Source organism: Eulemur rufifrons, chromosome 17, assembly GCF_041146395.1.
Source record: "Eulemur rufifrons isolate Redbay chromosome 17, OSU_ERuf_1, whole genome shotgun sequence".
Classification (NCBI taxonomy): domain Eukaryota; kingdom Metazoa; phylum Chordata; class Mammalia; order Primates; family Lemuridae; genus Eulemur; species Eulemur rufifrons.
In genome coordinates, this window is record NC_090999.1 from 27,447,874 (window position 1) to 27,473,384 (window position 25,511).

General features: G+C 37.4%; 1 protein-coding gene and 1 pseudogene across 2 annotated transcripts in view; both read right to left on the minus strand.

Annotated features, from left to right (window-relative positions):
- The window catches only part of TTC33 (tetratricopeptide repeat domain 33), a 33,418-nt gene extending 8,589 nt beyond the window's left edge, over window positions 1–24,829 (minus strand). The window contains exons 1-2 of one of the 2 annotated variants that reach the window (XM_069492488.1): window positions 24,744–24,829; window positions 15,697–15,918 (exon numbers count right to left, since the gene is read on the minus strand). In XM_069492488.1, the coding sequence (XP_069348589.1) occupies window positions 15,697–15,917 (221 nt within the window). In that variant the 5' untranslated portion in view covers window position 15,918; window positions 24,744–24,829. Of the gene's footprint in view, window positions 1–15,696; window positions 15,919–24,348; window positions 24,371–24,743 lie in introns of those variants that run through there. The other variant, XM_069492489.1, reaches the window with a different exon arrangement.
- Window positions 18,095–19,055, minus strand: LOC138398017 (S-adenosylmethionine decarboxylase proenzyme-like; annotated as a pseudogene).
- Window positions 24,830–25,511: the final 682 nt, after the last annotated feature.

Below are 25,511 nucleotides of genomic sequence, written 5' to 3' on the forward strand. Positions count from 1 at the left end.
AAAGACACTCAATTTTACCACCTAAAGATGACAACCATAGTTAATATAGCTAACATTTTATTATGTAATAATATATATATTTTTTATACATATATATAAAGTGTTGTACATCTCACACACACATACACAAAACATTTTACCCATGTCTTTAAATCATTAAATGCTTCTCTCTATAGCATAAGGCTGAATACTACCATTCCAACACACAGTTATAGCATAACATTCAATGAATCCTCTATTGTTAGACACTAAAAACTGTCTTTTGGCCACTACACTGCCCTTTTAGAAGGAAGTGGGCCATGAATAATAATTATTGAAGAAAAAAACTGTGTTTAGGAGTTAAGTATAATGTGCATATTATACTGATATAAAACTGACTAGAAATGAGATCATCTTAGAAGGAAGGTTGTTTAACTCAAGATATCATTCTTACAGATTTCCTTTAATTAAGAAAAGAGCCAAAGAGGGAAGAAATAAACACATTTACTTGTCTATATTACTCCCCTTCAGACTGTGTATTAACATAATCTACCAGATTTACAAGGAACACAATTTACAGTTCTCAGTTGGCTTGGTTCTTAGAATTAGCAATTTCTAATCAAAAATTCAAGCTGGGCATGGTGGCTCATGCCTGTAGTCCCAGCTACTCGGGAGGCTGAGGTGGGAGGATCACCTGGACCCAGGAGTTCAAGTCCAACCTGGGCAACATAGCGAGATCCCTGTTTCTTTTTTTTTTTTTTTATTTCAGCTTATTATGGGGGTACAAAAGTTTAGGTTATGTATATTGCCCGTGCCCCCCCATCCCGCCCCCCAGAAGATCCCTGTTTCTTTTAAAAAAAAAAAAATCTAATCACATTATGACACTAACACTGTTTAATACAATAACATTATATGTAAAATACAAATCCTATGTAGGCTGTTTAGTCCTCTACTAACTAGTCTAGATGTTTAACAATAATCATTATGATTTTAAAATTTTATTTTTAGTCTTATAGAAAATGGGGAAAATTCTTAGACTGAAACAGAAATAAAGCAGTAGCCTCCCATGTCCTTCATCATCAATCCTCATCTACTCTTCAAACATACACACACACACATATATGCACAGGCGCACTCGCTTTCTCTCTTTTAAAAGCTCTATTTAGGCCGGGCGCGGTGACTCACGCCTGTAATCCTAGCACTCTGGGAGGCTGAGGTGGGCGGATCGTTTGAGCTCAGGAGTTCAAGACCAGCCTGAGCAAGAGCGAGACCCCATCTCTACTAAAAATAGAAAGAAATTATATGGACAGCTAAAAATATATATAGAAAAAATTAGCCGGGCATGGTGGTGCATGCCTGTAGTCCCAGCTACTTGGGAGGCTGAGACAGGAGGATCGCTTGAGCTCAGGAGTTTGAGGTTGCTGTGAGCTAGGCTGATGCCACGGCACTCACTCTAGCCTGGGCAACAGAGTGAGACTCTGTCTCAAAAAAAAAAAAAAAAAAAAAAGCTCTATTTAAAATGAATAATTACTTTTAATTTAAACTATGTAAATAATAAGAGAACATGTACATGAACACTAATTATCTTACAAAATCTTTGTGAGGAAAAAACAGAATTTTTTTCCTTCAAAATCTTAGAAATAAAAACAAACCTCTAAACAATACAAATAGGCCGGGCGCGGTGGCTCACGCCTGTAATCCTAGCACTCTGGGAGGCCGAGGCGGGTGGATCGCTCGAGGTCAGGAGTTCAAGACCAGCCTGAACAAGAGTGAGACCCCGTCTCTACTAAAAATAGAAAGAAATTATATGGACAACTAAAATACATATATACAAAAAATTAGCCGGGCATGGTGGCGCATGCCTGTAGTCCTAGCTACTCGGGAGGCTGAGGCAGTAGGATCGCTTAAGCCCAGGAGTTTGAGGTTGCTGTGAGCTAGACTGACGCCACGGCACTCAGTCTAGCCCGGGCAACAGAGTGAGACTCTGTCTCAAAAAAAAAAAAATAAAAAAATAAACAATACAAATGAGTAAACATTTCTAGAAACTGTTACAAAATATTGTAAACTATATTATAACCTTAAGTGTGGCACCACCATGTTTCAGAATTTAAGGCTACTGACAATGAAATGGGCAAACAAGTCTCAGCTCAAAAATCTCTTTAGAAGGCCCTCTCTTTATAACAACTACCAAAACTCTTGTTAATTTATTTACTTCTTTATTACCTATCTCTCCATCTAGAGTGTGGATAGAGAACACAGGTTCCATGAGAGCAAGACTAGTTCACTTCATTCACTGCTTTGTCCCCATATTGACCGGCATATCGTGGACACTCAATAAGTATGCAATGAATTAATGAATAAAAAAAAATTCCCACATCTCCTTCTCACACTTTGGTGTTTGTGTGTTTGGGGTGAAGTGGTGAGTGGAGAAGATATAGAGAATGAAAGGGGGATGATCATGTTTCAAGGTATTCCAAGGCACTAGACTACAAGTACAATATATGAGACAACACTTGACATCGCTGTCATTAAATGCCCCAACCACACTCCCTCCTGAGTTGGGTAGTAGACCACATGACCCTCCACCCAGAACACAGCTGACTGGGCCAAAGACAAGCATATAACCAAAGATCAGCCAATCCACTGTCTGGTTGGCAACTCGTAATTTTCACGGCCTGGCTCAAACAAGCTGAGTCAATCAGATTTCTTTCTGTGGAATTGGAAAGTGGGAAATTGAGAGAGTGGGGACATAGCTGTGCAGAGCTCAACAGAGAAGATATGTAAGTTAGGTAACAGAAGGGGCAGTAGTGTGCCAGAGGTTTGCCAAGGGCAAAAGAGAGGAAGTCATCAGGCTGCAAAATCTTCCAGTGGTTCTCCATCTCACTCAGAATAAAAGCCAGAGTCCTTACCATGACCTACAAAGCCCTACAAGATCTGGCTCCCTTTTCTCTATGTAACCTCATCCGTAAGTCAGGCCCCTTTCTTCCCTGCTTGAGCCATACTGGTCTCCTTATTATCCCTTAGAAACACTAGGCATACTTCTGCCCTAGAGCCTGTTCCGCTGTTCCCTCTGCCTGGAATGTTCTTTCCCTAAATAACCATACCATGAGTGTCCTATGTCAAACAAGATGTAACTAACCACAAATAATTATCACTTTCCAGTAATCTCATAATTCATTTCTACTGTTTAATTGTAACACATAATTTTATGTGGAAATAACAAAAAAATTTAAAAGCTATCCCTATACAGCTATATTTTTAAGAAATTAGTAGCTAATATTAAGATCCATTATTTTATTACTCTATTGAAAACTATGTTGTCAAGAACTTGAAAGTTTTCATTTTACTTTATAGTGTTTTCTAATAATATTTATAAGAATTGTGCCCCAAAATGCTTAATGACAGAAATAACTTTCTAGTTAATTCAGTTTAAATTCTGTTACTGGAAGTGATTTTTCTTAGGATATAATATTTGAAATTAAAAGTTTACTTTACTTCCTTGATTTTGTGGCAGATTTCATATAAATATTATGATACTGAAAGTAGTTTTAGATAGATCTAATTTGACTGAAAACCATCCGATTTGTAGTGTAGTTAGATCAAGTTCCAACTTTTAACAATAATCAATTTCCTGAATTAAACCAAAAGAAAATCTCTACATTATTTTGAATCTCTCTGTGTAGAATCTGGAGTAACATTCTAAAGAAAGCAGAGACAATATAACATGCAGTTACAATAAGCATTCATCATAAGGAACCTAATTTCCTGTAGTTTAACAGGCTCAGAAAGAAAAAAGGAGCAAAATCAACGAAAGAGAAAAAATATGCTTCCTAATAGAATATTTCCTGAAGACAGTCATATTTAGGGAACTGTATCAGGAAGAAGTGTTGAGATAAAGCTCAGATTAGCAAGTTCCAGTATGTCTTTACTAGGTAGGGAAAAAATATAAATATACCTTAAAATAAACCCTAAACTTCTCAGAGTTTTGGTAGCTATCACTTACTGGTTAAGTCATAAATGCCACTTTCAGTAATAATTTAAACTGTTTACTCATGCAAAAGAAACATGTCTTTAAAAGTTTCTTATCACAGACAAGAAGAAACCATTTAGGGCAGATTAATTAACTCTGGAAACAAGAGGAAGGAGCTCTGACGTTACATGAAGGTGATACACATTGAATAAAGGTCATTTTCCAAAGCAAATTAAAATAATGATGCAATTTCTGCCTAGTGCAGGACATTTCTTAGGTATTATTGTACTGAAAGCAATTATCCAGTTTTATTTCTTACTATACCTCCCAGACAGTTAATTTTCTGGAACAAGTAAGAAGTTACAATTTTAATCTCCTTATTTTGACTTCAGATACAGGGATAATTTAAAATACCTTATCACTTATATTATTTGTTCCATTTAGCATACACATAAATATTAGAAAATTGAATTCACCAGGAATTAAATTCAATGTCATGGAATAATTTGTACTAAATAAAAACATTAAAAATAAACAGCATGACTATAACAAGCTACCTTATTTTAATGATAAATATATTATGAAATCACAAAGTATGCAAAAGACAAAAGAATACATGCGACTCCTTCCCCTCACTTGGAAGAACCCAATCACTTGCATCCCTAAAGAAGCCTGTGAGGCATCAAGTTATTCTGGTGAATATTGGCTCATAATACCCTGTTATTTTTCTTTATAGAATAATTTGAAACTTTGTATTTATTTCTGTGTTTGATAAAACTGAAAGTTCTATGTATACAGCGTGATGGGTATTTTGCTTACCAAGGTATACATACATAGCAATAGCACTAATACAAGAGCACCTAACATAATAATTTCTGAAGGAATAAGACAGACACCAGTAGTCCACAGTCTTTGTGTGATGTATTGGGACAATACAGAAGAGGCCCTGACCAGAAAATAGCTACCACTGCCTAATCCAAAATTTTAAATTCCATAATTAGAAATGTAATCTTAAGAGTCTTGGGCATTTTCAGCATATTTGGAGAATATAAAGCATACTTTTGTCCTAAATGAGAATCAACCCCACTGATCACTAAAGACATTCTAGTTCCTAAGATAAATGTAAAAATCCTAAAGAATTAGCAAATTAAGTCCAACAACTTACTACAAACATGACCATGTAGGGTACACTTAGGGAAACAGGACAAAAGGGTTAATATGTAACAGATAATGGTGGAAAAAGTACGTGTCAATCAATAATATTAATATTTACTATAATTTAGTATCCATTTCTGATTCACAGCTATTTTTTTATCATTCTTAACAAAAAGTATATACAACAGCAAAGAAATTTAGTCCTTTGGTGCCATTATCTACTGAGCTTTAACGACAACCTCTAAAAGCAGTAACTATATCACCAAAGAAGAAAGTGTTTATGTTTCTTGTTGTGGGTGATTTCAAGCCTCTCAAAACAGTATTTCCAAATGTTATAGACGTAACATGAAAAATTTTGGAAATTTCCCATGGTCTACCTTCTTTGGAAAATTAACTTATTCAGAATAATCGTTCCACTCATAATTTTCTAACAAATATAACAGGAGTTAATTCTGCAAGACTTAATAGTAAAAAATATATTTCTTTCAGCATTAGCTTATCTGTCCAATCTTTTTTTCATCATGCCTTTGTTCTACTCAGCAGGGTATTTATCCTCCTTGTTCCTACCCACTTATCATGCCTTTGTTGGGAGGGATCCCCTCGTGCACACACACAGGCACCTCTAGCATTGCCTTCCTCCCCCTCTTCATCTATTCAAAGGCTTTTTATCCTCTAAATGCTCCATTCTTCATGAAAACCTCTTCCAGTGGCTCCAGCCCACTAATAGTGAGTACCTTTCAACTGACCACACAGTAACACTTATATTAACATATCTAAAGCATTTTATGTTTTACAAAGCATTTTCGATACAATTATTTAACATAGAATTATTTTCACAAAAAGTTAATCCACTTAGGACTCAAAGCCTATTAAGATTGGCATTACCTGTTTTCATTTTATGGATGAAGAAACAAAGTTTGAGAACCGCTACAGGACTAGTCCAAAGGCACATGGTATTAATCCTGCAAAAGCCAGGATTTAAAGCTAGCTCTTATAAATATAAGACAATGCTTTTTCCAAAAACCCCAATGATGTCTCCCCATGTAATTTTTCTCTAATTCTTCCATGTATTTTTTTGTCTTCTCTTCACTAATGAGTTCAGGAACCAAAGAGTAGATTTGTTTATATTCTCTATAGCACCCAGAACATTTCTGGGCACAAATTCTATTTACATTATTTGTCCTACCTTCTGTAAGATAAGTCCTGGAAAGCAGCAGAGAGATGCATGGAAGACATGAAAAGAGGGGAAAGGAGATAGCATGCTGATAATGTATTAGAAAAAAAATAGAAATAAAAACAAATTCTATCCTATCCTACAAGAGTAGTAAACACTTTAATTCTTATTTTGTTTTATCCCATCAGTTCAGGTATAAAAATTATAAGAAATCCCAAGACTAGGGGAAGGTGAATATGTGTTGAAAGAGATTAGAATTCTAGGGATAGCAGAGGATACTTAAGACCTGGGATGTTTAAGGTCTCAAGAGTCTTTGTGGCTTTTGAGGAAGGCTGAAGGTCTTTGGTCTCTAGAGCAAGGGTTGACATAGTAAAGGTACATATAGTAAATATTTGAGACTTTGTGGGCCATATAGTCTGTCACAACCATTGTAGTATAAAATCAGCCCATAACCAAATGTGCATAGCTACGTTTCAATAAAATTTTATTTATAAAAATAGGTTGTGGTTTGCCAACCCCTGATCTACTTGGCCCAACCACTGTTACAAGCTTGTCATATCTGTCAAACATCCTTTTTACTTCCAGCCCTATTTTCTATCTCAACCAGAGACAGTTACCCCATAGAAGGCATTTATGGAAATTTATGGAGACATTTTTTGTTGCCACTGTGATTTAGAGGCACTAGTGGCAGTGGGTCAGGAATGTTAATATCCTACAAGGCAAAGAGCAATCCTGCACAATAAAGAGCTGTCCTGACCAAAATACCACTAGCACTACTGCTGAGAAATAGGAAAACTTACCCCAGTCCTGCCGCACAAAGCTGCTTATGTACCTGAACTTAAGTTGTCCCAAAGTACAAAACAAACTAAGATGACACTGACCATTACCAGTTTCCTTTTCATTAGGCAGGCATGCATGCATGCACACACATGCAAATATACACACATGTACAAACACAGGAACACAGATTTGAAGAAAAAAGGAAAACATCCTCTCTTCTCCAATTCACTACTTTTACTTTGAAAACATAACCATTTCTGCTAGCAGAGGCATTGCTAGACGAAACATGCTTTGTTGCCCACAAGGCATATAAAGTTTAAAGGAACAAACGAGATGTTTTCCACCAGCTAAAGTAAAGTAAGAAATGGTGGCCATTTACTTCACTATCATCAGCTTACTGAATTCCTCCCCCACCCCATTTCTCATTTCTCTTCTTGGTTTACTTCTCTTGGCCTACAAATAAAGGTGCCACCACTTAGGTCCTCCATTTTTGGATCATAGGAAACTTGGCACCTAATAAATCAAAGGTCTTTAAATGCCTTCTACAGCCTATCTCTTAATTCAACTTCAGTTTGGAACAGACTGAACAGACATAGCCCTACTGCAGCTGTTGGATAGGAAGCATTAAAAGATAAAAATCTTGGTTTAAAGTTACTGGGTTAATAAATGACCAAGGTCTGATTCAGCCAGTTTAAAGACAAACTTAACAGTATGCAACTGAACCAGCACAAGGAAGGAAGCAAAGTGAACAGTTCCAGGGATTACAAAAGGGCTGGGTGAGATAATACCATACACTGAGGTAAAGAACAGCTGGTGTCCAAGCCAAATAAGTTAGATAGCACACTCATTAACCAGATAGAAACGTCAGAGTGTTTAGCTACTTTGCTCCCAATTAGATTTCTAATTTACTAGAGCTTCAAATTCAATGAGCTATATAGTTAACAGCTTATTCATTTAATAAATATTTACTGGGCAGCTACTCTGGGCCAGGTAGCATACAAGGTACTGAGGATACAGCATTCAATAAGATATAAAAGGTCCCTATAATTCTTCTAGATCTTACTTTCTAGAGTGTATGCAAGTGGGAAGGGGACAGGGAGAGAAAGACAACAAATGAAGCTGAAATATAAGTGGCATGATAAAAAACAAATGGAGGAATGTGATAGGGAGTGATCAAGTGGCTACTAAGAATGAGTCATCAGTAAAGGTCTCTCTAAGAAGGCATTCAAGCTGAGACTTGAATGACAAAAAGTGGTCAGCTAACTGAAAATCTGGAGAAACTCCATTCCAGACAAAGGCCAAGAGCCCAAGGCAGGACCAAACAATGTGTTGAGAAAAGGAATTAAACCAGAGTAGCTACCAGTAGAGTGAGGAAAAGAAGTAAGAAATCAGAGAGGTGGGCCAAAGCCATGATCACGGAGAATGTACCAGGCCACGGTTACGGGTGGAGATTTAACTGGATGTGTGATGGAGAATCTGTAGAGCTTTATGCAATAGTGAGACATGAACTGATTTACATTCTGAAAAGATTGGTCATGCCCATGGAAAAAGAATAGACTGTTAAGAGTATAAAAATGTGCACAGAGAACCAGTTATGAGACTACCAAAGTAATTTCGGTAAGAGATGACCACAGATTAGACTAGGATAACAGCAGTGAAAACAGAGATGGAAAAAAAGAGATTTTGAATATGCTGAAAAGGTAAAGCTGACAAAACTTGGATTAGATGTGGACAGTGAAAACAAGAAATGGATTCAGGATGGTGACTTATCTTGAGTTACCTGGAAAACAGACCCTGAGGCCAAAATTTACTAGCTAATTGTTGGGGGCTCTGATCCCAGGGAGCAAGAGTGAGAAAAAAAGAGAAATAAGGCAGGAAAGAAGAAGAAGAAATACAAAGGCTGTGTTAAGCTGGCAATAGCTCCAAAACCAAACACAGATCACTGTTGATTCTGTAGAACTTCTTCAGAGGGATCATATGAAACCACTGTGTCTTGGAAACAGTCCACTGAGGGGAAAAAGGAAAAATAATTTATCTGCAGGCTCCCTCCCATACCCTGTCTCCTACCAGTCAAAGTCTGTCCCACAAGGCTTTTAACCCACTTACAATCTGAGTGTGTGACTCAGTCATTCCAACGCCTCTACACGTCCAATCTCCCGGCCAGTGTCAAGGTGTGACGGTCTTTCATTGTCAGTCAGCATCATACCATGGGGCTCTCTGGTCTGTGACAGCAGCGGCAGCTAGGGCTCTACAGCCACAAGGACAATGTGTGCTGTCTCAAGGGCAGGAAGATGGAGGCGAATGAGGCTGATTACCTCTGGATTATCTCTGGTTTATGGCACATAAACCAGCAGAGTTGACTCATGGTTTGGGGGCTTAACTGGGTAAATGGTGGTGCTTTTTACTGGCATGAGGAAGACTGGAAAGCACCAGATGTTTGGGAGAAAAATCAGGCGTTCTAATCTGTACATGCTAAGTCTAAGATACTAACTAGACATCCAAGTGGGCATAAAGCAAGTATTTTGAGATTTAAGAAGCTGGAGTTCAGGTGGAAGGACAGTACTATAAGCATATATTTGGTAGTCATCAGTATAGAGATGGTACCAAATAAAGGAAACTATATAAACTTAAGAAGGGAAAGAAAGTTTATGGAAAAGAGAAGGACTTTTTAAACAGTGTAGCCTATAAATATTTAGAAAATAAGCAACAGAAAAGGAACAAGCAAAGAATAAAAAGGGGTGGACACTGAAACAAAAGGAAAAGCATGAGAGTGTGGTGGTACAGACAATTAGAGAGCAATGTTCGTAGGACAAGAGTGGTCAGCTATAATGAATGATGAGAAGTACAATAAATTAGAACAGAGAATTGGTGAATGATTTGACAACATAGAGATCATTGATAACCTTTAAAAGCAGTTTCAGCGGATTGTAGGAACAGAAACCTGATTGGAATGGTCTGAGACGATGATTCATGAAGAAATGGAGTTTGTAGTAAAGTGGGAGCAGAGAAAGGTAGAGCATTTGGAGTCAAGGAACCTTTTTAAATGGATGATCTCAGTGTATGTTTGCATACTACTGACTAGGAGCCGAGAGAGGGAGAAACGGATGATGTAAAAGGGATAATTTTAAAAACAATGTTTCTGATCAGGCAAGATGGGATGGGGTCTAGAGCACAGTAGAGGGCTGGGCCTTTGATAGGAGCAGGGCACCTCCTTACAACAGAGTGAACACAAATAGCATGGTACGGATACAGTCAGGTTGGAGGATGTGCTGATGAGAAAATAAAGGCATTCTATACTAATTACATCTATTTTTTTCCACAGAATATGAGGCAAAATCCCTATCATTAAATACATTGATGTTGGCAAAGTGTACAATGTGTGTCACACAGCTATGTCACTCTCAAATTTACTTTGCTAGGTATACTTTTCTAGACAAGAGCAAAAATTCATGGTAAGTTCTAATTATATTTCTGCTTCACACATATAAACACTAATTCTAACAGACGAAAATTAGACCACTTAGCTAGACAATCAAATAGCACCACCTAGTGGCTGAAATCTTAAAAGTCAACATATTAATGTTAGAACCCACGCTTGATTCTTCAGAGTCACTGTGTGTGTAGTAATAATTCTAGAAAAAGATACCTGAACAAAATAACCAAAAAAAATTTTAATACCATAGGAAATATACCAATAACATATAAAATCTTAAAATATAATAGCTAAAGTACATTTACTTACTGCTTATTAGGTGTTAGGTGGATGCTATGCTCTTTTACATACACTTGCTCTGTAATCCTCCAATATTCTATTACTGAAAGAATTAATAACCTGCCCAAAACAGGTGTAAATGATAAATCCAGGACTTAAATGGAGGTAATCTGCCTTCAAAATCCACATTCTTAACCACTATACTCATTTTATAGTGTCTTTATAGAGTTAGGGGTTGGGTAGGACAGTAAAAAAGTCTTTTGTTATAAAGAATCATAAATACTAAAAGGTAAAACTTCTGAATTTAAAAACCACTCAATTGCAAACCAATTTTTCTAAGAATAATTATAATTCGTTACTGATGAAGTAAACGGTGATGCTAAAGAACTGTCTATCAGCACATTTGGATCACGCTACATTTAATGTGTTCAACATCTAAGTGCTCAATAAAACTAAATGAGGAAATATTAACGGTTTAAAAAAAAGAAGAAGAAAATCACAAGGAGGGAAAACAACATATCCCAGGAAGTAAAAGACGTCCCCTCCTCTTCATCAACCTCCCTCCCTCTCTCCTTCTCTAGCATTTCATCCAGAGGATCTTTCTTTTCTACCTCTCTAAGGATTATTACCAATTCCAAATTCAAAGCTGGTCCATACTTTCTTGCTGTCGAGGTCTAGTTCTAAATACTCTCTCATGGCTGCAAGTGGAAATCCACACCTAATTTTTTAAAGTATTTTTTATCCATCATTGGATTTCAGCCTCATAAGAATCCCATGAGGCAAGTAATATCACGAGTGAAAAAATATATAACCAATCAAGGAACAATTGAGATTATTCTAGTAGTAATAATAATAGCTAACATTTATTGAGTATTTACTATGTGGCAGGTACCATATTAAGTATATAACAGGTGTAAGTTCAATTCATTATCACAACATTATGAGGTAGATATTTTTTTCAGAAGAGGAAACCTAAACACAGAGAGGCTAAATAACTTGCCTAATATTACAAAGCTAGTAAATGGAAGAGCTAGGATAAGGAACAAGGCCACCTGACTCTAAAGCCCAAGCCCTTAATCATTATATTGTAAAATCTGTTGTTGTTTTCTTATTTATAAATAAAGCCTTTTTATACAAAACAATAGGGTAATGGGAAGAGTATGGCTTATGACTAAAGGAATGAGACTCAGAATAGAGAAATTCTTAAGCGCCATATTCTCATGCAGGAGTACAGTAGGAAAATTCTATTCCAAAGGTCCACTGTGGTTAAGGTATGAAATAAAATATATTCTCAGAATATCATATTTTAATTTAGAATTTAAAAGTGTGTATTCTACAGATATAATGCAGTAAACTGCAGCTATTCTAACTGGAAGTTTAAAAATTTATATTCTATAGATAAAATGCAGCAAGTGGTAGCTAGCCCACAAGAACCTATTTCGCCATAATATAGCAAAAAAAATGGCCATTTTATAAATATTCATTGCAGGCTTAGTAAGTGCCAAAAATTATTCTAAAAGCTGAAGATATAGTACAAGTCAGATAGATTCTTTACTATCCTAGAGTTTACCTTTCTACAGAAGAGAAACAGCTATAAACAAATAACTAAGTATACAAGGTAACTTCAAAAAGTGAGAAATACTAAAAGAAAATAAAACATGATGTGATTTGGAAAAAGCACAGGGATGTTACTTCAGACTAGGTAATTAAGAGAGGCTCACTGAGAAGACAATAGGATAGCAGAAGTTTGAAGGACAAGACAACAAGTATTGGAAAATAGTATAGGCCAGGAGTGATGACTCATGCCTGCAATCCCAGCACTTTGGGAGGTCAAGCAAGGAGAACAGCTTCAGGCCAGGAGTTCAAGACCAGCATGGGTAACATAGCAAGACCCCATCTCTACAAAAAAATTTTTAGAGTTAGCAAGGTGTCATGGTATGCGTCTATAGTCCCAGCTACTCGGGAGGCTGAGGCAGGCGGATAGCTTGAGCCCAGGAGTTTGAGGCCGAAGTGAGCTGTAATCACGCCACTCTGCCACTGCACTCTAGCTTGGGAAACTGACAGAGTGAGACCCTGTCTCTAATTTAAAAAAAACAATCAGGAAAGGAAAGCTTTTCAGACAAAGAGTTATAACACAAAATTGTATAACTGTGTTCAAAAAAACAAGGAAGGCCAATGCGGCTAAAATGTAGTGAAAATGATAGTGGTTTAAGATGACATTGATTTGGTAGACAAGAAGTGAGTTTTATTTTTTTAATTTAACTTCACTATTCTTCCCTATATTTCTTTCAACCAAGTTTAATATTCTCTTAGGTATTTTTAAACTATTATATCTATTTTTGTTTGCCTTAGAGTAGCCAAACTACTCAATTCCATTAGATTCCTTTAATTCTGTTTAGTTATTTTCTAAAGCTGTGTATACATTACACCAAAACAAATGCTGAAGGGCAAAAAACTTAATCATCTCACAGTGTTATCCATCCAAAATAAATCATCCAATCCAGCTGATGCTAGTGAAATGACTCAATGTTTTGACATGCAGGCAGAAAACATGAGTTATTTTGTTTGTCTACAAAGTTGATCTCTCTCCTCTACCACAGGAAATTCAGAGGGAATCCCATGGCAATAACTGAATAGCTTTTCCCTTCTACCCACTAGTGTGGTCTAGAAAAACAACAAAGTTAATGAACTCTTAACAGGCATTTACAGGAATTTCTAAAGACGTTTTATGAATGTTCTGAAAGTGATTTCATAAATGTGGAAAATTTATAGTTGGTTTTCTTCTGACTAAGACAGAATGGTCAATCTTGCAAAGTTCTGCAAGAGAAAAATCTTTATGCCTAAAACTCATAATCTAACATTGGGCTGCTATAATTAATTGATCTTGATTGTTATTTTCACTCCCAATTTGAGATGCTAACTAATATTATAGTTTTAAAATAAAACCATTCTATTAAAAATAAAAGAATACCCCAGAATCAAAAACAGACCTAGAAACCATATGTCAGTTCCTCAATTTTGACTCATTTATGATAAGAATTTTTAACAAGGAATCTTATAACTACTTCACCAGTTTAAAATAAAAGAAAGAAGAGAAAAAAGAACAAAGAAAAAGTGCTTCTTGCTTAATACTACTTCATTTTTTTTTAATTTCTCAAACTCTTCAATAACACATGTAAGCTACCAGTCAAAGGCACACGGGCCTGATTTCAGATCTCTGGATCATCTGAAGAGTACTCTATCCCAACCAAAGATGCTACTCCCTGTTGGTCATATCATCTTCTAAAAATCATGTATGTAGTGCAAATTTTCCTAACATATTTTCTTTACCAAGAACAAATGCTTTAAGATTTCTATAAAAATATGGCTCTCAACAGACATCAAACACAGCAAACAGACAGACATAGGCACAATGTCTTTGCAATGGCTGCACTAATAGACAGCAACCTGATATTATTAACCTCCCAATATGATGCGCTATAAAGCACAAACATTATCTATGACATATTCTTCCCAAAAATGTTTGGACTCTAAATGTAATCTCCACACCTAATTTTCAGTTTACAAGAAGTATAAGATGAATAAATTAAATGACATATCCAAGGAAACAATGAAATAGAAAATTGGTCTGGACTCTTCAAAAAGTTGATATCATGGGGGATAAAAGTAGGGGCCTCAAGTAGACTAAAAGGCACTAAAGAGACACAATAACCAAATACAATGTGTGAACCCTGTTTAGATACTGGTTTTAAAAACTATATACTGTAAAAGACATTTGGGAGAAAACTGGAAAAAACTAAATATAAACTGGTATTAGATTATAGAATTATTGATTTTCATAAATTTAATAATGGTATTTTAGGTGACAGAATATCTTTATTCTTAGGAGAAACATGCTGAATCAGGGGTAAGTATCATAATGCCCGCAACTTACTTTCAAATAGACCAGCAAAAAAACCTGTAAATATACAATTGTTCGCATGCGCACGCATGTGTGTAGGAAGACAGAGCAAATATAAGAATTTTTGTGTCTAGATAAAGGGAATATGGGATTGTACTAGTCTTCAATACAGATTTGAAATTTTTCAAAATAAAAAATATCCTTTTCCACCCTAGGTTAATATTATCTTCTATTTACTATATAGCTTTACCTTTCACATTTAGATTTTAATCCCTCTAAGGTCCATCTTTGTGTGTAGTATTAGATACAGATTCAGTTTTATTTTCCACTACATACTAATCCAGTTTTGTTAACACAATCTACTAAAAACTTCGTCTTCTCCCCACTAACTTGTAGAAGAATGATTTTTGGTCCTACTTAAAGATCTAAGCAGAGGAAGGGGAAAAGGAATAAAAAAGCAAGAAAAAGAAGAAAGGAAGAAAGAAATGGGTGCATATAAGGGCAGCATTAGAGCTTAGCTAAAGAAGGGCTATGAATAAATGAAGCTACTATCAAATTCCTGTGCACCAAATCATATTTACTAAAATAATTAAGAAGTAATTGGCAAAGAATAACTGAATACTACTTTTTAAAAATATATGTATGCTCTCAAAGCTGTTCAGGAAATGCCTAATTCATCTGGTACATAATATCATCAGGAGAAAACTTCCAGACATTAGACCATGTTCTACTAACCAATGAGTTGGGTTATATTTGACTTAGCATTTACTCTTCTCTAGACAAAAAAAAAAAAAAAAAAATGATAGTAAAGCAGAGACATAAGCATCCTGAAAACTATTTTATAAACAATCCCTGAAAATGAGAATTTTCATGTGATTTTGAGACATCTTATTTCTTTGATTAGTTTAGCACCTAGATCAGATTTTAAAACCATGGATTTATCAGATTTATAACTCTTCATCCCATTACTGACAGTGAGCTAGAAAATATAAACTGTTCTCCATGAGAAAATTCTAAAAACGTACCTTTTATTTTCAGCCAAATTGGCTCCTTCATCCTTCAGCTGTTTACTTTTCTCAGCAGAGCCTTCAAGGAGAATTTCTCTCCTACGTTTAACGGCATGAAGCCAGTTACCTTCATCATTCTCAGCCGCATCCTTCTCATCAGCAGCTTCAGCTTCAAACTGCTGGGAAGTGACCTTTGAGACCTTCTCACCAATCTTCCTCTTCCACCCAAAAGAAGCCATTCTGGAAAATTACAAAGAAACAGCTTTAAAACAAACTTGGCCTTTTATAGAAGTATTCCAACTAACAGGTAAAGAAGAAATAACAGGATTAGACTATCACCGTATTTTTAATCCCTAATTAGCGGATCTAGGCAATAATCACCAAATGGCTGCTAACACCACTAAGAAAGACAACTGGACATTACGCACCTCCTGATGGAACTGGCACACCACCTACGAGGTACTCTTGTAAAATTAATCCTAAATCAGATCAGGCCTCTACCAGTTTATAAGAAATATGGGTTAGAACTAAACATGCTCAATAACACATCAGAGATGCAGACAGCAGAAAACTAAAGAAAAATAAAACTGGTTTCTTCAAGAAATAAAAACCAATGGGGAGAGAACAATAGGAGATATCAGAACAGATCTGATAATTGATGATATTTTTTTTTTTTTTTTTTTTGAGACAGAGTCTCGCTCTGTTGCCCGGGCTAGAGTGAGTGCCGTGGCGTCAGCCTAGCTCACAGCAACCTCAAACTCCTGGGCTCAAGCAATCCTCCTGCCTCAGCCTCCCGAGTAGCTGGGACTACAGGCATGTGCCACCATGCCCGGCTAATTTTTTCTATATATATATTTAGCTGTCTATATAATTTCTTTCTATTTTTAGTAGAGATGGGGTCTCGATCTTGCTCAGGCTGGATAATTGATGATATTAAGGAATTACTGCTACATTTCTTTAGGTGTAATAATAGTATTGTGATTATGTTTATAAAAATAATGCCTATCTTTTAAGAATACATACTGAAATATTTCATATGAAATTATACAATATCTAGGAATTGTTTCAAAGTAATCAGTGAGGCCGGGCGTGGTGGCTCACGCCTGTAATCCTAGCACTCTGGGAGGCTGAGGTGGGAGGATCACTCGAGGTCAGGAGTTCGAGACCAGCCTAAGCAACAGCAAGACCTCATCTCTACTAAAAATAGAAAGAAATTATCTGAACAGCTAAAATATATATATATATATAGAAAAAAAATTAGCGGGGCATGGTGGCGCATGCCTATAGTCCCAGCTACTCGGGAGGCTGAGGCAGAAGGATTGCTTGAGCCCAGGAGTTTGAGGTTGCTGTGAGTTAGGCTGACGCCACGACACTCCCAGGCAACAGAGCGAGACTCTGTCTCAAAAAAAAAAAAACAAAAAGTAATCAATGGGGGTAAGGAATGCAGTAAAGATGAAATATGATTGAAGTGATGACTTATGAGGTTGGGTGGTGAATACATAGGGATCAGTGTACTTTTCTCTCTCCTTTCATATATGTTGAGATTTTCCATAATAAAAAGGTTTTGAAAGATTCAAGTTTGCTAAATGACTTAAGTCACAGAATTATTGGGTAAACAAAAAGAAAGATAACAGATGTTGAACTGCTTTGTAAATTTGCAATGATATACAAATGTAAAGGATAAAAAGAGAGAGAATAATTAATAGAACAAAGTTAAAGAAAATCCTGGAAGAATTCAATAGATATTTAGAGAAGAGATTAACTGAATGATCTAAGAATTTACTAGGTGCATAGATGAGCTTCAAGATGCTGAGAAATTCCTGAAATTGTATATAAATTATATGTAAATTTTCCTTTTTGTGGAAGAAAAACTTTAACTGCTGTTGCAAAAAAAAAAAATCTATATGAAGTAGAAATTGGTTTCAATAACATTAGTAAAGAATACACTTTAGAAAGTGGAGGTAACTGCATGTAAAATTCTGGCAGCAATTTAATAGAACAGTCCCAGATGGTTAGGCTGAGGCCAACATCCAATGAGGATGAAAGCCTTGTCTTGGGGAATTTTGAACAATACTTGCAGAAATATTACACTGTGCATAAACCAAACTGAACTGTTTTTATAAGTATTGCAAAGTTTCATACAGTAAAAAGTTATTTTCTACATGCACACTTCAATTTCACAGCAAGAGTGGCACACAATACCTAAACACAAAAAAGAGCATTCATGCAAGATATCTAACTCCTTGATATAAGAGTACATATAATTCAAAATGATTACAGTATCATTACATCTGGGGCTTTTCTCAACTACAAGGTGGTAGTTATGGAAAGCATGGCCCCTGGTATCAATGGCTGGAAAGCAGCCACCATCTTCCATGTGTGTTCTCTTTTAGCATTTTTTCTTCATTTTTCTTAATCAACTCTGCTGTTGCTGCTTCTTACCAAAACTGGTAAAAACAAAATTGTAATTATTGAACATAGCACTCTGAAAATCAAGATGTGTAAAACCTTCAACCTTCTGGGGTGAAGAAAGAAGCACTGTATAACATTTAGAACTCTAATTAACAAACAAGGTGGTCACAAACTTTCCTGACCAAGTCGTCATAGGAGGTATGAATTAAGTTTGTTCCAAAGCTAACATAAGAAAATTCTGGTTTTGATCAGATAGATAAGTTCCATCCAATTTCATTCCATTCACTGAATATCCATAATGATTAAATAGTACAGCATCAATGACGGAACCTGGTATCAGGTCACTAATTCCACTCATATGTGACATCCTTTGCAACAACACCATCTTTCATGTAGAAATTGTCCATAACTGTTGGTTCAAACTCACTCATCAGAATTTCCTGGGTTTGATCTGGCTAATTACCCAACTCTCTGGGAAATCCAGAGTACATAATTACCAAGAATCAGAATTCATACGTCCCATACAACGTTGCTTCATTTGGGAAAATTACATTAAGAAACTCTATTTCTTCCTGTAAATTCTGGTATGGGTACTCTTGGTGAGAAGCCTTCACGAAATTCTTATGAGAATAAAAGCTCTGAATTGAGTCAAACCCACTGTAATCCCTAGCAAGCTTCAACAGAGGAACCGGTGCTTTTGGCAAAAGGGTGGTACTATTAATATATGTCTTTAAAGTAAAACATCTCTTGAAAACAAACTACTACTCTCACTGAGTACATAAACTTCCGGCTTGTCAATTTTTGTCACACTTATGACTGAACATTGTACATTCTTCAAAAGTATGTCCCACTTAAATCTCCAGATAGTGAAAAGATCCCCAGATCCTTCGTTTGCATGAGTTGCAGCCAGGCAAACCAGCCTCCAGCAGCTTCTTGTTCTCTTCGAAAAAATGTACAGCTTCCATCACCCTGAGACCAGCAAACAACCAAGAACCACAGAAAATCAACTAAATTAAACCTCTTCTCTGCTGCTGCTGCCACAGACTAGTCCAGCTGAGTTACTACAGCTCAAGTTCCTTTTCTTGCTATAATTTTATATTAACTTTTTTAAAAAAAAACTAATAAAATTTTCCTTTTTTTGTAAGCAAAAGTTGAACTTAAGTTTGTTAGAAATAGAGGCAGATACAGTTAAGTCTCTTGTAATCCACTGCTTCCCCGTTAGAGAAAGTAAAGCGAGCACTATCTAATGTCGCCGACCATGCTATGTAAGCCTATATGTAAATTTTTTATGCCTGTATACATTCGGGAGAAGAGCGTCTAAACTTTCATGACCTCCTTAAAGCAGTCTGTAACTCCAAGGAGATTATGATCTACTGATACTAGAGAAACAGGTTAAAGCAACGAACCAGAGGTCTTTATCATACCACCAAAGAATGGGCATCGTGGGAATAAGGGAGGGAGAGAAATGAAATAGTGAGTAAGTTTTAGCAGATATCAAGGTCTTCATCATTGATGCACACAGCTCAAGTGAAGCATAAGTACAGGTCTACCTCAGAGACAGCATGGGTTCGGTACCAGGTAACTTCAATAAAGCGAGTATCGCAATAAAACGAGTCACACAAACTTTTTGGTTTCCCAGTACACATAAAAGTTATGTTTATAGCACACTGTAGTCTGTTAAGTATGCAATAGCATTATGTCTAAAAAAGCAATGTACTTGCCTCAATTTAAAAATAATTTATCGCTAAAAAAATGCCAACGATCATCTGAGCCTTTAGCAAGTCCTAATCTTTTTGCTGGTGGAGGGCCCTTCCTGGATATTGATGGCTGCTGACTGATCAGGATGGTGTTTGCTGAAGGCTGGAGTAGCTGTGGTAATTTCTTAAAATAGGACAACAATGAAGTCCACAGTACCAAATGACTCTTCCTCTGACAAAATTTCACTAAAGCATGTAATGCTATTTCATAGCATTTTACCCACAGCAGAACTTCTTTCAAAATTGGAGTCAATCCTCTCAAACCCTGTCACTAATTTATCAACTAAATTTACGTAGTATAGTCTAAATCTTTTGTTGTTGTTTCAACAGTGTTCACAGCATCTTCACTAGGAGTAGATTCCATCTCAAGAAACCACTTTCTCTGCTCATCCATAAGAAATAACTCCTCATCCATTAAAGTTTTATCATAAGACTGCAGTAATTTACTCATATCTTCAAGTGCCACTTCTAATTCTAGTTCTCTTGCTATTTCCACACCACATCTGCAGTTCCTTCCTCCACTGAAGTCTTGAATCTCTCAAAGTCATCCATGAGGGTTGGAATTTACTTCTTCCAAACTCCTACTGATGTTGCTATTTTGACCACCTCCCATGAATCACAAATGTTCTTGATGGGATCTATTTTTTTTATGTTTTGCTCTTAGCATTATTTTCTCTCTCTTTTTTATTCTTTGTATTTCTTTTAATAACATTTGTACCAATTAATGGCATCCAGAATGGTGAATCCTTTCCAGAAGGTTTTCAATTTACATTGACCAGATCCATCAGAGGAATCACTATGTACCGCAGCTATAGCCTTACAAAATGTATTTCTTAAAAAATAAGACTTGAAAGTCAAAAGTACTCTTGATCCATTGGCTACAGAATGGATGTCACATTAGCAGGCATGAAAACAACATTAATATCCTTGTACATCTCCATCAGAGCTCTTGGGTGACCAGGTACACTATCAGTGAGCAATAATATTTTGAAAGGAATCTTTTTTCCTGAGCAGTAGGTCTCAACAGTGTGCTTAAAATATTCAATAAACCATGATGTAAAGAGACATGCTGTCATCCAGGCTTTGTTATTCCATTCACAGAGCACAGGCAGAGTAGATTTAGTACAATTCTTAAGGGCCCTAGGACTTTTGGAATGGTAAATAAGCACTGGCTCAACTTAAAGTCCCTAGCTGCAGCAGCCCCTAATAAGAGAGTAAGCCTATCCTTTGAAGATCTGAAGTTAGGCACTGACTAGCTATAAAAGCTATAGCTATAAAAGTCCTAGATGGCATCTTCCTCCAATAGAAGGCTGATTCATCTACATTAAATATCTGTTGTTTAGTGTAGCCACTTTCATCAATTATCTTAGCTAGATCTTTTGGATAACTTACTGCAGCTTCTACATCAGCACTTGCTGCTTCACCGTACACTTTAATGTTATGGAAACAGCTTTTTCCCTTAAACCTCACAAACAAACCTCTGCTAGTTTCAAACTTTTCTTCTGCAGCTTCCTCATCTCTCTCAGCCTTCATAGAAATGAAGAGAATTGGGGCCTTCCTCTGGATTAGGCTTTTGCTTAAGGAAATGTGGCTGGTTTGATCATCTATCCATACTGCTAAAACTTTCTTCATATCAGCAATAAAGCTGTTTTGCTTTCCTATCATTCAAAAACTTTTCCATTGCATTTACAACCTGGCTAACAAGAGGCCTAGCGTTCAGCCTATCTTGGCTTTTGACATGCCTTCCTCACTAAGTTTAATCATTTCTATTTTGATTTAAAGTAAGAGATTGCAATTCTTCCTTTCACTAGAACACTTACAGGCCATTGTAGGGTTGGTAATTGCCTTAATTTCAACACTGTTGTGTCTCAGGTAATAGAGAGGCCCGAAGAGAGGAAGAGAGATGGGGGAATGGCCTGTCAGTGGAGCAGTTAGAACATTTATTAAGTTCACCATCACATATGGGTGCAGTTCATGGCATCCCAAAATAATTTACAAGTATAACATCAAAGATTACTAATCACAGATCACCATAAGAGATATAATAATAATGAAAAAGTTTGAAATATTGCAATATTTGCCAAAATATGATACAAAGACATGAGAGAGTACATGGAGTTGGACAAATGGTGCTGAAAGACATGCTTGAGGCAGGGTTGACACAAACCTTCATTGTGTTAAAAAGCAGTATTTGCAAAGCGCAATAAAGCAAAGCACAATAAAACAAATTTCCAGGAGAAGGAGACAAAGAAAGAGAGGGTGGCTGTGAAGTCATTCACATAGAAAGGCCCACAATAACAGCACAATTTGGAGGGGTAAAAATATTGTGAGTCATTCACTTAAGTTCTCAATGAATCTGTGAGGAAGCGCCAATAAATCACAGCAATCAAGAAATGTACAGGCTCTCTTAAAAATAATAAAAGAATTTAAAAAGTCAAGGCTGGGCTTGGTGGCTCATGCCTGTACCCAGCACTTTGGGAGGCCGAGGTGGGAGGAGAGCTTGAGGCCAGGAGTCCTGAGACCAGCCTGGGCAATATAGCAAAACCCTGTCTTGCCCCACCCCCGCCCCCCCAAAAAAGAAAGAAATATACAGACTGATATAGGTGAACCCCATGCTTTCCACAGAAGGGATTTTTAAAAAAACTTCTCCCAGATTCATCACAATATAGGTGAATGAATTTCCTATGTTTGAATATGACTACAAATATCCTGGGGGAAGAACCAGGAAACTGCTGAAAATATAAGTGTGGATACTATGGAACAGAAGTTCAGAAGCACAGAGTGAAGACAGCCTGAGAGAATGGATTGTTAGGAAGACCTCGGACACTATCTAGACAAGATAAGAAACCGTAACAAGAATGATGATTAAGTTTTCTGGCTTTAAGTTCCAAATGGAACTTTTTTTCTATAATAATAACATGAGGCATCAGACAGTGTGGGAACCCTATTAATACTAACAGAAATCTGGTGTCTGCTGAAGGCAAATTACATTAAAAACCATTGTTCAGGTCTGTAGATTATCATTAGGGGCAGGGATAGACTGGGGAGGAAAGGACAAAAGGAGAGACAGACCAATAGGTTTTTAAAAATTAACAGGTCATTCAGACTCCCATTACCCTTCCCATCTTCCAACCCAAACCACTGTTATAACTGCTGAGAACAAACATATGTTAAGGCCCCATCCAGGTGGTTGTTCTCAACCATGTATGAAAAAGCCACATACACCATCATCTCAGGTGTTTGTACTAGTCTCCCCGACAAATCCCTTGAGATCTTCTAGAGCCCAGAGGCTCTAAAAGGACAGAATGAAGTTTTAAGGAGGCCTGATGACACTAGCAATTGAGAAGTTTAGCCTCTTCAAGGGACAAAAATACATTCCTCTCAGACAAAAAAGACGTCAATACTGACTGAAAAGTATAGGAAAGTTCAGGGTGGAAGGAAAGGAAGATGAGGGATTTCATGCCCCAAACTTCACATTTCTGCAAGAAATAAGAGGCTCTTCATCTGTTCAAAGTAAACAGAACATAAATGGATCTCAGCACTTGAGAAAAATGGAAAAGATGTGAAATAAGCACTGTGGAGATTAGGAAAAGAAACAACAAAGGATGTGAAGAGATATCAAACAGTATCAAAGGCTCACTGAGGTTAAAAAGCATGAATCTGTTACCAAGGCCATTGGCACATTTCTATATTTTCTTCAAAATTGTCTGAAGACCACAAGAGTACAGTCAATTACAATACAGGATAAGTGCTACAAGACAATAAACAAAGGATGCTATGATGTCAGAAAAGGGACACTCACTTCAGGCTTCCTGGGGAACTTTTGAAAGATAAAAGTTAGCCAGGCCTAAAAAGAGGTGGGAATCCTGAAACATATGCCAAACACTTTCTGCCTTGGAAAATTTAACACTGAGTTGATTCAGATATCCTAAATAGTACAAGTTTATTGTTCTTCTATGGCTATCTGAACATGAAATTAAAAATTGTTATAAAGGAGGCTTTCCTGAGGCACCAACATCCTAAACTTAACATTTTTTTCACCAGGTTAGGAAACCATAGGGGTAAATCACAATCATACAGGTTTCATGTTAAACTCATGAAACCAGACAAATGCAACATTTGATACAGAATTTTATTTAAAGCATGCCATAAAAATTCTAAACAACGACATCGTATTCTAAATTCATGTACTGGTACAATGATTCCCATAGTAGGCGCTCCATAACTGTTGACAATTTACCCAGCCACAAACCAGAGAATGTTTATCTTAACTGCGTCCGAGGATGCAGCACCGCAGGTGAAAAACCCCTGGATGAACACGATCAGGAAATCACAGCATCATCCTTCCGGGTAAAGGGATATATATTCGGAGGTGAGGAATTCAAGGAACAATTTACCCAAAAATACCACCGCATGAGAGAAATTAGCGACTTTCCCTTCATTGGTCAACAATAATAAAGGTGTTCATAAAAAGAAACTCATAAAGGCTGCCGGACGTCACCTGTGAGTTCACCACCCCGCGCTCAGCCTCAGACACCATAAACGCTGGGTAGAAAGCAAGCTCCGTTCCGCCCCTCCCACCGCGAAGGGAAGGTCAAAGCCACACTGTCCCGTCCGCCTCCCAGGCGGCGCTGCAAGGGAGGGCCCGACCCCCAGTATAGCTTGTCCCTAGGGTCCCACCTTAGGGTCCCGGCTGTGCCAGACCCTGTCGAGTTTCAACTATGATTGCTGAAGCTCCTTTCTTCCCTAACACAACACCCACTCGCCTCGTTTTCCTCTTCTTCCTCCGCTTCCACCGCCGACTCGGCAGCCCCAGCTACCTACTGATCACTCCCGTGGTCCTGTGTTTACATTGCTGCCCACCGGAAGCGGAAATTAGCACGCACGACTTCCTACCTGCCTGCCTTTGATGCCTGGTTTCCAAGGTACGGATTTGGCCCACACCTGGGGCAGCAGTCCACTAGATCGTGCAAAGAAAAGACTCTCAGGCTTTCTCATCCGCCAAGCCCTCCTCCAAGACCACAAATCCCAGAAGTCACTGCGGCCGCCCCACCGCGTTACCTTCTGGGATTTGTAGTCGGGGCCACTCGGCCAGGAGCGCCCTCTAGCAGCAGCCGGAGGCGTCTGGCGCGCGGAGCTGCAGAGCAGGAGCGGGCAAACGCGCCTGCGCCGGCTGAGGAGCGCAGGGAAGAGCCGCCCCCGCCTCACCGCGGCGCTTTCAGGTAGAGAGAGCAAGGTACCGGGAAAACGATTCTGAGGGGAATTCAAAGGCTTAAGATACGGTCCTACCCTACAGTGGTTTGCAACCTAGCTGATCGGGCCTCCTAGATGCAGAGAACAGAGAGGCAAAAGTCGATTAGAAAGGACTCATTGGGTGCGTATCAGGGAGGGTCACAGCTGAATTGTGGGCTTCACGTCGGAAGTAACAAATAAGTTGAACTCAGATGAGAGAATTATGGCCGGAATGTGTCTGTGGGTCATGTCATGAATATAAATAAATGGGCAAATATAACACGGGCAACTAATATTGTCAATTTATCCATGTAACTATTAATATCTTGTGCAAAAGGAGACCCATATTTGGAGATCAGGCTTTCTCAACCTCAGCATTATTAACATCTTGAACTGGCTAATTCTTTGAGGCGGGAAGAGGGCATCCTGTGC